Genomic DNA, 18,875 nt, shown 5'->3' with positions numbered 1-18,875 from the left:
TGCAGGCCAAGTCTTTTGGGATAAATTTCATTGATTTACTAATTAGATTTCAGCGTAGTTCATGCTTTTGGACAATATTGTTCACTTCTCAATCTCATAGCAGATTTTGTATGTTTACAAATGTCATGCTTGGTTGAATTGTTAAAATGTGTCAAACAAAAGAATCGACTTCGACATGTTGGGAATATATTGCCGGCTTATTTTTGTTGATTAAAATGTATATTTAATACAAATAAATAATATTTTATTCATGTATTATTTTAAAAATTTATCGAAATATTAATTTAATATATTGGTCTAAGTTACTGACAAAAACTAATATTTAATTGATATTATTAATTTATCAGGTTTTAAAAAAATTAGAATTTAGTGACTATGATATATAATTACGTGATAACGTGGCGTTACAAGAATACGAGAAGTCGAGAACATCCCAACAAAATTTTTTGAAAGTCAGTACATGACAAGGCCACTATCATAAGCCACATGGTTCGATCCACTTATCATGGGCCCCCAAGTGCCGCTGCAGTTGCTATTGACTATGACAGGACACCGCCACGTTGACATTTTCTCATTGAAAGTTATCAGTTCAACCTTTAAATTGTCCAGTATCATTCATCCACAAAAGTTTACAATCTCCATCATTCGTTCTAACAAACTCTCAGTTTTCGTAAAAACATAATGATGTAATAAGAGTAATTCTGACACTAAATACAAAAATTAAAGGAGAAATTATTAGAATCCATCTTATGTTCATTATATTATAAAAAATGCTACAAAAATTTGAATTAAATTTTTAATTCATATTAATTGTCTATTAAAATGTCAATTGTTTTTTAAACTAATGACATCACAAGAGTAATTAGACATTTGACATGCTAAATATAAAATAAAATTAAAAATTATTTTTATAATGAATGTTCAATTAAATACACTTAAAACTCTAATTTTTCTTAATTAAAAAAATTCTAATTTGTTTTCTCAAATTATCTTCACAAAGTTATATAATCAAACTAAATCCACAAATAACCTTAAATCTTAATTTATAAACACCCAATCAATCTAATCTTTATATTCGATTTCATAATTTTAAAAAAAAAACTACATTTTTATTTTATTATTTATCATTTACCTTTGAATTCAAGGGTAAAATGACCATTTTATTTAAATTCTGTTAAATACGTATTCTAATAGTGTTAATGTTGTGGCAATGTTATGGTAGACAGTCAATACAAATTACAAACTTAAGGTGAAAAATTAAATTCAAATTTTTGTTGCATTTTTAGAAATAAGGTAAACTTAGGATATATGATTAATAATTTATCTGTTTACATTAAATTAAGTTCAAGGAAAAAATGATCAATTTGCTATACTTACGTTAGCTTTATAACAAAATCTAAAGTTGGTAGATGAATGATATTAATTATAAAACTAGGAAATAGAACCGCGCTTCGTGCGGCTTTAAAAAAAGAATTTATTATTATCTTTTTTTCTTACTTTACACTTGCTGAAACTAATAAAAAATATGAATTAATTTTTTTTAAAGATGACGCTGCCTTATAAAACTAATGTTATTTATAAAAGTTAATTATTTTTTGTTAACTTTAAAAATATATATTAATGTGTATAATTAAGTGTACATATCCTTTTCATCAATAAAAATTATGTTTACACTAATCAATTCTCTATTCTTCTTGGTATTAACAGACTCTCACATCCTACAAAACCTAACCCTTATCATCCAACTATTTTTATCATTGTTCAACTCATGAAAAAAAGAGTACTCTATAAAGCACACAATATTAAAAATTCAAATAAGTCAAAAAAAAAACACAAAAACATTTTCTAAAGAGGATGTTGGATAAATAATGAAAAAACTCAAACATAATAAATCTTAAATACTTAATGTTTATAGAGTTTAAAGAAGCCAAAAAACACTAAACAAAGGTTGCATAATTAAATATGAGATTATAGCATTAAAATTAGGCCCTAGTGGCGTTGGTGAGGGAAGATGAAGGAGCATTTTTTCCTATATTAATTAGTTGATTTATTTTAAACCACTAAAGTTTAGTTGTTGGCTTAATAAAATAAATGTATGTTTCAAAACTTATAATTAATTATTATTAATGGTTACATATTATTGAATTTAAATGGAAAGAGGAAGAGACATGTAATCTTTTGTAATCTAATAATTATTTTTTATTTTTAATATTTTGTAATTTAATTATTTTTTAATCTCAACCAATATATTAGATAATAGAGAATATAAAAAGATGAGAAATAATGATGCCACAAATCTTAACTATTTAATATTTATAGAGTTTGAAGAAGCCAAAATGCACTAAACAAAATATTGCATAATTAAATATGAGATTATGACATTAAAATTAGGCCCTAATGGTATTGTTGAAGATTATGAAGAAACCTTCCTTCCTATATTAATTAATTGATGTATTTAAACCACTAAAGTTTAATTATTGACATAATAAAATAAATGAATGTTTCAAAACTTATAATTAATTATTATTAATAGTTACATATTATTGAATTTAAATAGAAAGAGGAAGAGACATATACTATTTTGTAATCTAATAATTATTTTTATTTTTAATATTTTGTAATGTAATTATTTTTTTAATCTCAACTAATTTATTAGATAATAGAAAATACAAGAAGATGATAATAGTGATGCCACGTCACTTTCTCTAGTCCAAACTTTATATATATATATAGAAAATAAATGATACAACTTAAAAAATATTATGAGTAGTAACAGAAATTACAAAATTTTTATCATAAATTTTATTTTAAATAATATGTTATTTATTAAATAATTAGTAATTTTTTATAAAATTTAAGTGTATTAATTGTCAATAATTTAGAATAATATTTTGGGATAAAAATTTGTGATGCAGGTTAAGACAGCAATTTAAGCGGGGATGCGATAATTATCCAAAATCTATTCGCCGTACGACACGTCACCAAAACTCAATCCTTCCCCTCTGCCGACACAGTCAGACACTCACTCCCAGCCACGCCACATCCATAAAAATAATTAATAATTACGCTTCTTTTAGAAAATAAAAATAATTAATAATTATCCTTCTTTTCAAAATAAAAATAAAATAAAATAATTTGTAAACCCTAAATCTTAATAAGTCTTAGAACATCTGATCTTATTATTTGATCATAAATTGATTATCGATTAAAAAAAATACTTTTTTGATATTATGAATTTTCTTCATTAAACGTATTTTCTAATTAAGAAACGTTAACAAGAAAAGAACGGGATGCGTCTTAAAAAGGAAAAGGACAGTTATCTGTAGTTGAAGTGAAAGCGATGAATCATCCCGCGGACCCCAGTTGCTACTGATCTCAAAACAATCCCGCGCTCTTTCATTTAATAGATAGTCACTCATCTGTTCCATCATATTTATTATTTAAAATTGAATGTAAATAAATCAAGCATTTTCCCACACATTTTTCCTCGTGAGTTAGTCTAGAAGATGGAGGAAGATCTGCTGGTAAGCGGAGAAGCCAGTGGCAATAACCGTAATAATGACAACAACAGAAGACGAAGAGGTCCTACCGCTCTGTTCCGTCGCCGAACCGATGCGATCACGCGCGGCTCTCCTTACCAGAAGGCCGCCGCACTGGTCGATCTGGTAACTCTCTTCAATCCTCACTCAACATCATAAATTTCTTTATGTTTTGATGTTTCTCGAGAAGAAGAAATTGCTTGTTGTTCTGATTGCTTGAAGTTGCAAATCTGAAGGCTGAAGATGGAATCGGCTTACCGGAAGAAATTCTTGACCGGTCAAGCTTCGAGAGTTCAGCGAAGTTCTACTTCATTTTCATTAAGTTTGATTACATTTGGTCTCTCAATTACTTTGCTTTGATTGTCTTGAATTTCTTGGAGGTTTGTTTTTGTTTTTGTTTCTTTCTCTTATTTTTGGATTCTTTTACAATCTCGAGTCGAATTAAGCCTAAAGAATTTATTGTTTTATTTTGTTGCAGAAACCTCTGTGGTGTGCAAAGACTGGTGTTGGTACATATTCATGCTATGATAGAGAGTATTATTATCTTGGACAGTTGCCGTACTTGACTGGTTGGGAGTCTCTTGTATATGAGGTAAAGAGTGAAGATGTTCTTCAAATGATTCTTTTTTTTTTTTTAATTAAATATTTTTATGTGAAAATTATTTCTTTTCATCTATTTTTTTAAGTTTCATTAACTATGCAGGGAATAACTCTTGTTATACTCATTATACATACATTCTTCCCAATTACATATGAAGGGTCGCCGATCTTCTGGAAAAGTACTTACACTCGGTTGAAGGTATAACCCCCATGTTTTCCTATTCTCTCATTTGATAGACTGGCAAATCAGCTAGGTTTATGAACAAACCTTGTAAATCAGAAAATTATGTATCAAAATAAGCCAGGTTAAGAACTGATTTTTGTACTATGTTGAACTCTGTTACTTCTTTTCATTCTGATAAAATTGAATTTAATATAATTTGGCCTTTCAAGAGCTCTACAAGTAGCTAATTGCTTTTGATGGTGTGCTATGCTATTAAGGAGGGTTCTTTGCGAAGTAATAATGTTTCGTAAAAAGGTTCTGTAGCTTTCATGAGTTGGATTGTAGAGAATGATTTTGAAAACCCTATGAGGATCATCAGCAGCTGACAATGGGTATTGTATCTTGCATATGCCTCAACATTTTCATTAGTCTCTCTAGGTTTTCAATGTTATGTATCAATGGAGTGTAATATTGAGAATAGCTTCATTCATGTTTTTATTTCTATGAAGTCATATAATTTCTATCTTAATTTTGTTCCTGATTTGGGTTATTTTCTTAGTTGGAAATATGCTATTTTTGCTTCTAGTCTTTGCTACGCTCTGGCTTCTTCTGCTTCTCTGTTTAAATTTTTCAGGTCCTTTGCCTATTGATTTTGGTTGCTGATTTTCTGGTTTATGGTCTCTACCTGTCTCCAATTGCCTTCGACTTTCTTCCTCTCAGGATTGCGCCGTATATTAGAGTTGTTTTTTTCATCCTAAACATTAGGTATCTGTGATTAATCCCTGTATAATATTTTTTTCATTGCAAATGCATTCTTGTTTATAGCTGTATATGTGAATATATGCAAGGATGGAGTTAGCATTGGACGAGTGGGGTGGCTGGCTCTGCTTGATAAGAAAATCCTCTAAATTGTATCCGTTATTTAAGCCCCACCCCCGTGAACTTAATTAAAATGCCCATAAGAGTTGAAAAATTTAAGGCCCTGCCCCTATGAACTTAATTGAAATGCCCCATGAGTTGAAGTTGTGATCACTTATATTGAATTCATTGTTAAGTAAGCCTCCGTCCCTCATAATCTATTACTGTGCAAGCATCCTCCTGTGTTCATCTATGTGTTGGGTTATATGCTGTGTCTTATATATTGTTTTCTACAAACTAAGACCTTTAGATCTTGGGATTTTGGAATTGCATGATCTCAGTAGACTTTATATGTTACTTGTTGTGGTGAACATCCGTGTCTTGAATTTTGTGTTGGTTTCAAATAATTTCAGTTTATGTGTGATTTAACATTTTTTTTATACATATTTTGCTTTTGACTCCAGGCAATTACGAGACACCCTATTTGTTTTGGCTGGAATGCTTGGCACGTATTTGAATGTCTTGGTTTGTTCTCGATCTTACCTTTGTACTTCAATCAGTATTGTATCTGCATTTGCAACATATTTTTTGAATTTCTAGGTGTCACCAGTATATTACTTGCTTTAATCTTGAAATTATGGGATAATAAGTTCCCATTTGTATTTTATTTCTTTTTAATTTATTGTTTACGAGTACATGCTGCGTGAATTTTTCCATTAATCTGTTTACCGGAGTCACTTCCTTCAACTGCAGGCTCTAGGGCTTTTGTTTCTTCTATTTTCCAGTTGGTTAGCTTATGTCATATTTGAAGACACAGTGCAGGGTAATATGGTATTTACTTCATTTGGTACTACATTGTATCAAATGTTTGTATTATTCACCACTTCCAACAACCCAGATGTTTGGATACCCGCATACAAGTAAGTGGAACTTTGAAAATTAATTTAGTGTTGTTAGTACTGCATTTTAATTTGCTGTTGCTAAATTGAGAAGTGTCATAATATGCTGCATTTATTTTGAAGATCTTGAATTTTGCACCATCCAATACATGCATTCACATGCAATCAATAAATATGAGTTTTTTGAAATGCATTATTGTCATTTTTTTTCTCAATAAATATGTTAGAGTGAACCACTGTTATTTTTCCTATATTCAAGTTGTTGAAAGTATTCAAAATGTCCAAAGTGTTACTGTAAACTGGAAATCTTAACCTGTTTATGTTAGATTAAAAGTTGCACCCTTTTTCAGTCCTCTTCTTCTTTTATTTCAATGATTTCAAAGTTGAATAATAGTGATGTTCGTGAGAGTTACCATCCTGAAAAGACAATAAATTGGGATCAGTAATTGGTTGTCAGCTGAATTGATGAAAATTCTTAGCTAGTTCCAGAAGATCTTAGAGTTGCTGTGATATGGAGTATTTCGATACATTCCATTTCAAAGAGAAACAGTGAAAAATGTTCATAAACATTTAACTCCTTCATAGGGAAAAATTGATGACAACAATAATTGGATAACTAAACCAATATCGAACCTATTCATTGCTAGTCATGATGTAGTGATATTAATATTTGCAGATGACCTGTTGGATGCATGTCATGAATATTCAATACTTTTCTCTGCCCAACTTCTGTTAGGTTAAGATCACCTTAAAATGATGCCCTTTATTTTTTTCCTTTTTCTTTTTCCTTATTTCAAAAGCATGCCCTTAGTTTTTGAATATTGATATTTCATCAGTGATATAGAACTTTATCGTAATATCTACCAACTGTACTTCTCTTTTGAAGGGCTTCACGTTGGTATTGCCTCTTTTTTGTTCTCTTTGTCCTAATTGGTGTTTACTTTGTCACCAACTTGATCCTTGCCGTTGTATATGATAGCTTCAAAAGTCAGGTATAGGTTCTTTTATCTTTAATGTTACTCCGTTATTTGATGACTTGTACTTTGGAAAGTAGCACTGATGATGCTATTGCATATGTTTTTCTTTTTCTTTCTTTCTTTCTTTTTTTTTTCTTTTTTCTTTTTGGTACTGCTGCTGATGAATTGCTAATTTAATGCTCTTCTCACCCTGAATTTTTTGCTTAACTTCTCATTATATTATGTCAATGATTATCCATCATGAGAACCAAACTAAGTTCTCTGTTAGATGTTCAAATTGCCATCCGTTTGTTTTTTTATTCCTTTTTGCAAGTTTTGACACAAAACTAATGAGGAATGCATTTTTTATTTTTAGTTATTCATTTATTTTTGTGCACGTGGATACAATAAATAAGATTATTAGAAATATTCAAACTTTGGAGGACCAATAGCTTGGAATCTAGGGAGTATCAGATTTTAATTGTGATTGTTGTTCCATGTGTTCTCTAGAATTGCATGAATGCACATGCTCGTCTGACTTGCTTTATTTTCTATTTTTTATTATTTTGGGGGTTTTTTTATTTTGTAGCTTGCAAAACAAGTTTCTGAGATGGACCGCATGAGGAGAAGAACATTGGGAAAGGCCTTTAATCTCATTGATAACTATGTAAGTACTGATCTGACTAATTAAGTCTCTTTGCACATGTTGTAACAAGTTTATTTTCTGTCAGATTTGTGTATATTACTGATGAAGAGTACCCATATGTTGGTTATAGTAGACATGCAAATTTAAATTAGTCGGTCATAATTCAACTAAGTTAAAGAATTTGTTTGAAGAAAAGATGTAGTTATGCCTTTTAAGATGGTTTGGCATGTGTGTAACAAGACCTACAATCCATTTCTAGTGAGGAGTGATTTACTACAGGTTAAATATTGCAAAAAGGCAATAGGATGGTCCTGGAGTATAGAGGAAATGAGAAATGTCATTTTTATTATTACAATGGATGACATATTTCTGATTGAGATAAATAATAAAACAGTCAAATAAATAAATCTTTAAATATCATCGATAACACGAGGAATTATGCAGTTTGCAAAAGTGGGCAGCAGATTTCTTTCTCAATTTATTTTGATTCTTTTTATTTATTTATTTAGAGAGCTAAATTATTAGTGACAAGGTACTCTATTCCCACTTTTGCGCAGTTGTGTGCATATGATAGATTGGCTGATGGTGGCTTAGAAAAGCCTAAGAGCTAAATAAAAAAATTGCTCATTTTAAAATTTTTGGCAAAAAGGACCACTTTCTCTGTTCTGTGATTGATTGAAAGGTCCATGTTGACGAAGATGGCCCTCGACTTAAAATAAATATAATAGGTTAAAGGGCTGAATGGGGTAAATAAATGTACTGACATGGTTGTGACATGTGAATGTGAATTGAACTGAATAATACTTGTTGCATTGTGAATTTTGGAACATATACACAAATGTGAACATATAGACAGAATGACATTGCTATGCATTATTCTCCTTTGTGATTTCCCTTTCCCCCTATTTGTTTATATTGGTCATTTTCAGTTCTATTAATATGTTAACTGCCGTGACTATTATAACATCTGGTGGCAGCAAGGTGTCTTGTGTGTGTAGATGTAGTTATGTTTGGGCATTTTTTCTGTGTTGAACAGAATGTTGGATTCCTCAACAAGGAGCAATGTATTAAACTGTTTGAAGAACTTAATAAATACAGGTATTGCTGCTTATATCAGATTTTATATATGTTCATACCTTGCTTTTATCAATACATATTGAACAAATAGATTCTATCTTTTTCAAAGAATTTCCTTTTAACTTTTATTAGAAAGTTGTTTGGACGTTTGAATTTTCTGCTGATCAATGGAGAGAATGGAATGAAATGTTTACTGCATGTGCAAAGAAAGATTGAAGTGAATGTTTATGTGGTTTTCAATTTTAGTGAACTATAGAGCCATCTGGCTTCTGTGAGCCATTCTCTTTTTGATCAAAAAGCAAAAGCAAAGATTTTTTTCCGTCACCACTTCGATACCCGTTACTTTTTGTTTTATCAATCCAGAAATGATAAAATAAAATAAGTGTTATAAATATTTAAAAAAAGGAATAAAAGAAAATTTATTTTAGAAAACAAAATACTTATCAGTACCTTGTTAGTAGGCTCATAAGAAGCCCATTCTTATTGTTCAAAACAATTGTATGCATCACATATATATAGCCGTTGGAAGCCATGGGGGTTTGTTACATTTTCAATATGAGAGTTGTGCCTTACTAAGGTTGGGGATGGCAATGGGGTGGGGTGGGGATTTCCCATTAAAAATTTCACCTCCATTCCCCGTCTTATCCCCCAATAAATTTAGGTAGCGTTTACTTTTTTTATTGGAGTGGGAATTCTGAGTAGGAATCCTAGGATTGGGTATATGGAGTGGGAGTGTGAGTGGGAGTAGATTGTTTGCTTATACTGGAATGGAAGCAGGAATGGGGATTAAAATCCAATTTATGTGTTTATTTTGTTTTGGATTGGGAGTAAATAGTTTCAAATTATAATTTTACCCTTATTTAAGGAATTATAGTTTTTAATTACAAAGTTAATAAAAAAATATATTTGATGAATAAAGATTTATTTTATTATATTTGTAAATTTATAATAATTATTAATATTCTTAATTATGTACATTTCAATTTTTTATTAATTTTAATTTTAATTATGTAAATTAAAAATTATTGATAAGGCAACACAAATGAAATATTTTTACTATTAACATAGTACAAAATTAATATTTTATTATAATAAACTATTTATTATTATTAATATTAAATAAATATAATACTATTATTTTTAAATAAATATAATAATATTATATGATAATTTTCCTTTGTAATTTAAACAAGAAAAATTATGAAAAAAATATAGAAATCTTATGCATGCATTTTGAACTTCAGGATTTGATTTTATTGAGATTACCACTTGTTTGTGTTGTAAACTTCAGGTTAAAACAATAATATTCAAAGACAAATATATGCAAGAACAAATCTTAATTTATTGAAATTAAACTAATTTGATAAGCGGTTAAACCAGCCATATAAGAAAATAAATTAAACTAGTCACATTAAGAGAATAATTTCAATATTGGCGGTATTATAAAACCAGCCGTATAAATTTAAGTTTTTATAAACAATTAAATTAACAACATAATAAACTAATAATATAAAAACATAATAATAAAGCATAAAAGAAATAAGTATAAATAAACAAAAGCAGTAAAAATTAAATTGACCATGTCAAATTAGCTATCATGCTAATAACTTATTATAAATAAAATTAAAATAAAAGGAATAAAAGAAAATTTTTTATTAGAAAACAAAGTACTATAAATACTTTGTTAATAGCCGGTATAAAGAGCCAATACTTATTATTGTTCAAAGCAATCATATGTATCACATATAGATAGTCATTGGAAGACGTGGGGGTGTGTTACATATTCCATGTGGGATTTGTGCTTTACTAAATTGGTGGGCCACCACTTCACAACAATAAGTCAATTAGAAAAATATAGGTATTGTAAATGGGTTGTTGACTTGCAGGTAATGTAGTGTTACCTGATTTCATTATTGTTTTGAAATGGTCATTAATAAGATTTATCTGTGTGCCTTATCAGAAGAGCAATATGAAATTGAAGACTTACCTGATATAAATATGCTTTTAGGCTGCAATAATGTCTCATAGTTATTAAATCTTTCAAAGGCATAATTTAAAAAAATTTACTGCATTTCCTTCTCCCTATGACACAAGTGAACGAAAATGATGTCATCTCGAGTTGAACATGGAACTCAGACACTATATAATTACTTAAACGATTCTCAATTCTTCTACGTAAGAAATACTGGTTGGTTTTACATTAGTTTAATGCAACATTATGATCTTCTTTTTCTCGTTTTTTTTTAACCCAATAGGAGCTCTTGCCTCGACTTTGTTGAGAGTGCACAATGGCTAAATTTGAATCGATGGAATTTAATATATTTGAATTGGTGCTTGTAAGCAGTCATATTGGCCGAAGCTAATTAGAAAGAAAAAGTTGATGGAACCCAAGATGAAACTTGGCTTTTTGTTTAAAATGGTAACAGAGCCCAAGATATAACCTAATTACTTAATTACGTTACATTAGTTACGTAAGAAGTAATAATGTTCAATAATTAATTATCACATGAAAATATGAGATCACACCACATCAATTGAGATATAAATTTTGTATCCTAACTTTGTAAGTCTATCATTTATTAATTGAAATATGAAAGTTGATCATTTCACTTTCACTTGCATCATCAAGATAAGTAGATCATTTAAATTCATAATTATCGCATCAACTTGTGATAAAGTTACTTTGAATTCATGTGTTTATTTATATTTTCCTTAGGACTCTGCCAAACATATCAAGAGAAGAATTTGAGTTAATCTTTGATGAGCTGGATGACACCCATGATTTCAAGGTATATATTTACTCTAATTTGGTTCGACTAAGTTCTAGTGGTCCATTTTTCTTTGGCATCAGTTTGGCTTGCATTAATGTTACAACTTTAGTCTCCCGATTTATTGATTGAAAACCCATTGTTATATGATCTATTTTGTCCCATCATTCTAATCAATGATACCTGGGCACTGCAAAATAAAATTTGTGTTCATATCTTTTTTTGTTTCAAGTGTCTAGTTGTAATATCATGCTAGTCATCTTTAAAATAGATATTATTTTTTTGTTAGTGTTTATTGATAGTGAATCTATTTGATTTCTTTGCTGTACATGATCTTTATCTGCAGATCAACTTGGATGAATTTGCTGACCTATGCAATGCTATTGCTCTAAGATTCCAGAAGGAGGATGTTGTAAGTCCAAAATCTTGAAGCATTTGAAAACACACTTAAATTGTCCATTTTTAATGGAAAATGAACTTTTAGAATTCATTTCTCATACTCGGAATCTGTTTGCAGCCATCTTGTTTCGAAAATCTTCCATCAATCTATCATTCACCTTTCTCTGAAAAGTTGAAAGCCTTCATACGCAGCACCAAATTTGGATACATGATATCCATTATTCTAATAGTAAATCTAGTTGCCGTTATTGTCGAAACAACGGTATGGCTTGAATTTATAGACTCTAATTTTTTATGTTTGTTTCTTATCAACATATGTGATATCTGTTTGAATAAAACTGATTGATTTTATACGCTTAGGTTCTGTGATAATTTCTTTATACGTGCCTTTACTTCTGAGTTGATCAATTTGATAGTTATATTTCATCGATGGAGTTATGTTTATGTTATAAGTTCATGTGTCTTTTATATGTCTTTTATTAGGGACAAATCCTATACAACCAAGTTTATACACATAAGCCCCCAGGGGCTCAGCAAAGTGCTTTACAAGGAGCTTTCTTTAACTAGCCATCTGAGTTCAAATCCTAGAGGAGTTAGGTGGCTAAAATGTTAATTTGGACTTGCCTACTATCCTATCTTTTGTTAAAATATACACACGCACACGCAATACCTAAACTCGAAGTTCGTCTTTTATAAGAAAGTGGTAGTTACTTCATTGTTTCTATCAAAAGGAAAGAAGAGGGTAATTCTTCCAATTACGGCACTCATTATAAAATGAAAAGTAATAACTACTTACCTGTGGTGCATGGCTTCTAGTTGGCACATCATTTGCCACATACAAATCACTTTTGGTCGCAATTTTAAGAATAATATGAAAGCTGCCTGGTCTTTTGAAGTGTAAATTGTGGCTTTTATATGGTGCATGTTAAGTTGATGTGGAAACTTGTTTGCAGCTTGATATACAAGAAAGTTCTCTTCAGAGTGTGTGGCAAGAGGTGGAGTTTGTCTTTGGTATGTTGATTGCATAGGCGCTTTTCCAACTTGTTACTTCCTCATTTATACAAGTAAATGGTTGCTCACTCATAAATGCATGTAAGGAACGTTTGTGATGAGCGTATAGTCAATGCAAATTCAGAATCGCTAAACATCATGAAAGACATATCATCTAGCAATGAAATAGGGTTTTTCATTAAAAGAGTTTAAATTTCAAGATTCTAGCCACAATTCAATGCCAGAGAAAAGTGATGCTCCTTCAAATAGCTATGCACATTTATGTTGGTTCGACCGACTTTTGATGGAAAAATCCTTTTTGAACTGGTCAGAGAAGTATATTGAATTAATCAAGTATATGCAAGGACCGTTCTGATTCAGTTGGAGTAATTATTGCATACTGTGGGTTAAAGTTGAATATAGTTACAAATTCTGTTAAGACGAAATTGTTTTTGATATACTCCTTTGCATTATCTATTTAAACTTGCCATTGTATTGAGCAAAACTAAAGAAATTAGTGTTTGTGACATCCAATAAGGTCTTTGCCCCCTTTATTTTTGGCATTTTCCGCTGAGTAACACTTAGCTTCTGTATCTTTTTTTTTTTTTTTCATATCAGTGCACAATATTTATCACACATTTAGTCTGGTTTCTGTCAAGAGTCCAAGGGCTGCTGTGAATGAAGTTCAAGGGTTGCTTTTTGTTCAACAGGGTGGATATATGTACTGGAAATGGCTCTGAAAATTTATTCATATGGATTTGAGAATTATTGGAGGGATGGTCAAAATCGCTTCGATTTTCTGGTCACATGGGTGATAGGTAGGGTGGACGTTTATCCTATGATCTATGTTTACATGTATCTTCCTTAAATTTAATTAAATAAACTGCACTACTTTTTCTTTGTTTTATTACTCATAAGAATTTATTGATGATTCCATTGGCACGATATTGATAATAATGGTTCTTAGTTGTGCCCAACTTTGTTAAAATTCTTTAATGCTGAAACTAGTAAATTGTAGAAACCTAGCATTAAAAATGGGTAATGATCATGCTATTAAGGTCCTTAAGATTCAAATTAAAGTTTCCACAAAGATTTCTTTTTTGAATTATTTTGTTTCGTTGGTAACTCCGTGTGCAGTTGGAAATTTATTTACATATTTTTGTGAAGAGCAATATGGAAAATTTAGTATACTTGAAACGACTTATATTTGTTTGGACTGAAATGCATAGAATAATATTCACTGCTGGATAAATATTGTTTAGATCTGAGGTCTAATGTATTACTAATTTAGGAACTCCCACAATGCAGCTCAAATGTTGTTCAGGATGACAGTCTACATGCATTCTTCTCAATTGCCCTTAGTTGTTCTCACAAAGTAGTATAGACATATTGTCACTTTCCACTTCCCACATAATTTGCGAGGAGGTGGGATTTTAAGTGCATTGGTCAATATAAATTCAGAATAGAAAAACTATTCTCAAAGCTTTTAATGATTTTTGTTATCTTTATTGCCTGGATTACTAGAATTCTTACGTTTCCAATACAAAAAAAATTTATTTGTTAGATTGCATTATCTTGCTTTGACAGATGATTTCTATACGTTTGCAGTTATTGGAGAAACTATAACTCTTGCTTCACCTAACGGACAGACTTTCCTTTCAAATGGAGAATGGTAGGAAAGATCCAATTGCATACTCTTAACAGTATTTCACTTTTCTGCATTATCTGGCCTTTGTGTTTCTTCAAATAATTGTTTCTACCCAATATGCTGCTTCAGCTTAGAACCTTCTTACTTTATTGACCTTTCCTGAGGATGCGTGAAAAATGAAAATCGTTTCTTACTTAAAGTAATCATGTGATTAAATATATTTCACATTTATATCTGAAATGCCAATGCGTTGTTGCTGGTAAAAGATTGGGGGAAAGGTTTTTCGAATTTTAGTTTCTATTAGTATTATCCTTTTAGTAAGAAATGAAATTTGACAAGTATTAGAAGAGAAAAAAAGGGACAAGTAGTCTGCAAAAAAACCAGTTTGCAAAAGGTTTTGTTCATATTATTTCTTGTGTAATATCTCCATTCAACATTTTGCTTGTGTATTGTGGATAGTAGTTGTGTCATTTTTGTTGATACAAGAATACATGAAATATGAACATAATATTGGCAATATTGCATCCCACGGTCCCAAGAAAAGTTTGTTTTATCGGGGGAAAATTTCTGGCATGTGGCAGATTTATTTTTCTTCTCTTGTGTAGAAAAACTTTATCTTAATACTTTTGTCATTTGTTCCTCCAACTTTCTTGTAAACAGGATTCGCTACCTTCTTCTTGCAAGAATGTTAAGATTGATCAGGCTCCTAATGCACGTCCAACAATACCGAGGATTTGTCGCTACATTCTTAACTCTCATACCTAGTTTAATGCCATACCTTGGGACCATCTTTTGTGTCCAATGCATCTATTGCTCTCTTGGTGTACAGGTATAATAGGAGAAAATAAAGAAGCTTTTTGGAACAATATTACATGCCTTCATTGACTAATTTCGATTAAGAAAAATACGAGAGAACTCTGCACATGTGACATGTACATTTCATTTAGATGCAGAAACTGTGAAATTGCTAAATACTTCTTGTCCCGAATATGTTCATGGTCCTGAAGTTTATCATTCTGTCTTAACACTACTTAAGGTTGATGGGTACTGCAATCTACGTGGTTTGTGATGTAAATTATAAATCTCTAGGACATGGCACCTGAGTTTTATTTCTGTTGATTAACTTGGATTTTTTTTTAATCTATATATAAATGGTACTAAATTATCTGCATAATTATTTATCAAAATCTATAGATCTTTGGCGGGATTGTCAATGCTGGGAATGCCAAGTTAGAAGAGACAGATCTTGCTGATGATGAGTATCCTTATTGGTTTATTGAATTCTCAGATAATTTATCTTTTCTGCTTCTAACTTCCTCTAATATCCTTATCAGTTGTTGGTTGATACCCTTTTTATTTTTCTGAGTATTGCTTCTGTAAAGTCGTGATGTCATTTCCTTAAATCACTTTTTTTATCGAAAATTTCAGTTATTTACTTTTTAATTTTAATGACTATCCAAATGGAATGGTGACACTTTTCAATTTGCTCGTCATGGGAAATTGGCAAGTTTGGATGCAGGTATCACTTCTATGTCAGAATATATATTACATGATGTGCTTTTCATGTTTCTTAGTGACGTGCGCTTACATTGTTAGGTTCTAGACTAGGATTGGATCATCCTGGTTTATTGCCTATTTCTCTACATTTTGCCAATGTGATGGTGGGTTTTTTACTACACTGATGACCACTGAAGTTTTTGACATGTTTAATAACTAGAAAGGCATTTAGCTAGGTTGGAAATTATAAAACCTAACCCTATCAAGCAGATCGCCAAGTCAGGAAAATAACCCATCAATGCACTGTCAATATTCTACTAAAAAATATGAAGGCAAAGAGGCTTATCCAGTTCAGAACTTTTCACCCATACCTAAGGATACTATTTGACTGCAAACAGTCAGAACTATATATAGATTTGTATGGTTCCCTCTTCCTTGAATATCTTTGTAACGTAGACTGCATTTTAGAAAAAAGATAGAATTAATATGTTGCTGAAAGAAAAAGTATACAGGATAAATTTCTCAGGATGATGCTCCTTTTATTATGTTTAAAGAAAATAATTGTATCTTGAAATGTTGATTACAACTTTCCTTGCAATAGCCTTGTGTTTAGAATAATTTATTCTAAATTGTTGAAACTTCAAGAACCTCGTGAAACCAAACTTTCAAAAACAATATTATATAAATTAGGATTATACAAGACGAATATCAAGGCTATAATTCTTTTTGGTTGAATTAAAGTTTCTAGCTAGGCCCAACAACAGATTTCGGATTTCTTCGGATACTCAACAACAGAATTTGAAATCAATGTTGCCAATGTTGGCTTAATGCACTAAACCTATGCTTGGACGTACTAATTACCTGTTGTTTACCATGTCAGAGCTACAAAGAGTTGACAGGAACTGCTTGGACTCTAGCATATTTCGTCAGCTTCTACCTAATAACTGTTTTACTACTATTGAATTTGGTGAGTTTCATTTAATACCATAACATTTGATCTTCATCTTGCATACAAAATGGCACAAAATTTTGAATTTTTATTCACCTCATTGCTAGCATGTTCCAGTAAGTGCAATTCTCTTAAACATTCTAAGGAATTTGCACTTGATAAACCAGTGGCTGTCTTTCGTAACTTTAATTCTTAATGCATTTCATGCTTCCGTAGTACCCTAAAATGCGGTTACGAAGAGAGATCCCAATTTTTGTTTCCTGTTGCAATATCAGGTCATAGCTTTTGTCTTGGAGGCATTCTTTGCCGAAATGGAACTCGAGAGTTCAGAGAAATGTGAAGAAGAGGACAAGGTTGGTACATTTTGTGATCTCGTTCTCGGAAATGAAAAGTAAAAGATGTCCTTTGTCTTTCTTTGTTTACTCAAGAATTTTGTTTGATACTGCTGGTTCCTGTTGTCAAGTCCTAAGAATAAATTGTTTCAACATTTAATCCAACCAATAGAAAACACGGTATCATTTAAAATGCTCTGACTGATCAAGCTTTGTGATTTTACATTGCTATTATAATACGTGACCACTTGGAAGAAGTCATTAATTAATAAGGGTTTCCTTAGTTTAGTATAGTAAGGGAAAGCTAAAAGATAGAGAAATATAAATTTCAATACACTATAGAAAAAAATTCACTGCATTAAAGTCTTGGAGTGTGTTTTTTTTTTTGGGGGGGGGGGGGGGGGGGTGTTTCTTTTAGCTGATCTTATTGGAAAATTGTTCCTTGGAACAAATTTAAGTGACGCTGTTGTTATCTGTCTGTTGAAAAGTTTTAGCTGTGCAACAGTACTTGCTCTTGGACAATGTTTACTGACCAGAGCAGATTACATTTGCAAATATCATGCTCGTCATACAGTCATTTTTTTTATCTCTTCTCATTTATATTTTGCACCATTTAAAATTCATCGTTTTATGTTTTGATCCAGGATGGGGAACCAAGGGAACGGCGCCGACGTGTTGGGTATGTATTGCTGGCTTATTTTTACTACGAAAAGTTACCACTTATGCTACGGATGTTTTGACTGTTTTGTGTTCACATAATCATATTGTTTGGTTTGGTACAGTACAAAAACTCGAAGTCAGAGGGTGGATGTCCTTCTCCATCATATGCTCAGCGCGGAGCTGCAAAAATCATGTGATTCTTAGGGCTTGTTTGTTAAATATATGAAGTTTGAAAATTTATGATTTTCAGACTTTTTTTAAGTTTTGCTTGTTTGTTATTCTTATTTTAAATCTCAATTTCAGATATATGCTACTTAATAGAATAAGTTAAATAACTTTATTTTTATTTGAATTGAAAAAATCTGGATGAAAATCAACTATAATCTCTCAAAAAGACCCCTATTTAACAGGCTTTTTTTCAATTCAATTAAATTGATTTCTATTTTACTCTTTTCTCATTGCGATTTGTTGTGTTGATTTTATATGATTGAATCAACTTATTATATAAAAGCTACATTTTTGGACTTTACTTTGTACTCATCTTGAGCTCTTTCATTCATGGCTACCATTTTGAACAAAATTCTTGATGAAAATTAATATGTTAGGATGTTAATGTTCTTTTTATTCATTAAATAAAATATTTCTACAATTAATGATATTTGTAAAATACTATTTTACTTAAAATTGTTAATTGATTCTATGTTAACTTGTGTGATTAAATAAAAAATATATATATAATACACACAAAATAAGGTAATTAACATTGTATTTTTTTTTAGTTGCAACACTGTATATATTGAAAATATATATAGATATAAGTAATAATAAAATGACGTTAATTTACTTATTACTTTTAATTTATCAAATATATAATAATACTTGCAGTTATAAATG

The 18,875-nt window shown here is 30.5% G+C and overlaps 1 protein-coding gene across 1 annotated transcript; it reads left to right on the top strand.

Annotated features, from left to right (window-relative positions):
* Window positions 1-3,274: 3,274 nt before the first annotated feature.
* LOC18052728 (two pore calcium channel protein 1) lies at window positions 3,275-18,383 on the top strand. Its single transcript, XM_006447243.2, has 23 exons — window positions 3,275-3,665; window positions 3,776-3,919; window positions 4,018-4,131; window positions 4,243-4,338; window positions 4,937-5,067; window positions 5,625-5,685; window positions 5,914-6,080; window positions 6,946-7,051; window positions 7,605-7,682; window positions 8,698-8,759; window positions 11,455-11,527; window positions 11,853-11,918; window positions 12,024-12,167; window positions 12,859-12,916; window positions 13,606-13,713; window positions 14,504-14,567; window positions 15,204-15,372; window positions 15,738-15,802; window positions 15,972-16,062; window positions 16,921-17,007; window positions 17,265-17,342; window positions 17,966-18,000; window positions 18,104-18,383. Exons 1-23 carry the CDS (start codon window positions 3,507-3,509, stop codon window positions 18,183-18,185), a joined length of 2,238 nt encoding a protein of 745 aa, XP_006447306.1. The 5' UTR covers window positions 3,275-3,506; the 3' UTR covers window positions 18,186-18,383.
* Window positions 18,384-18,875: the final 492 nt, after the last annotated feature.

This window comes from Citrus clementina, unplaced genomic scaffold, assembly GCF_000493195.1.
Source record: "Citrus clementina cultivar Clemenules unplaced genomic scaffold, Citrus_clementina_v1.0 scaffold_2, whole genome shotgun sequence".
Classification (NCBI taxonomy): Eukaryota; Viridiplantae; Streptophyta; class Magnoliopsida; order Sapindales; family Rutaceae; genus Citrus; species Citrus x clementina.
The sequence above is the reverse complement of the archived record's forward strand: the minus strand, read 5'-3'. Positions and strand labels throughout refer to the sequence as shown.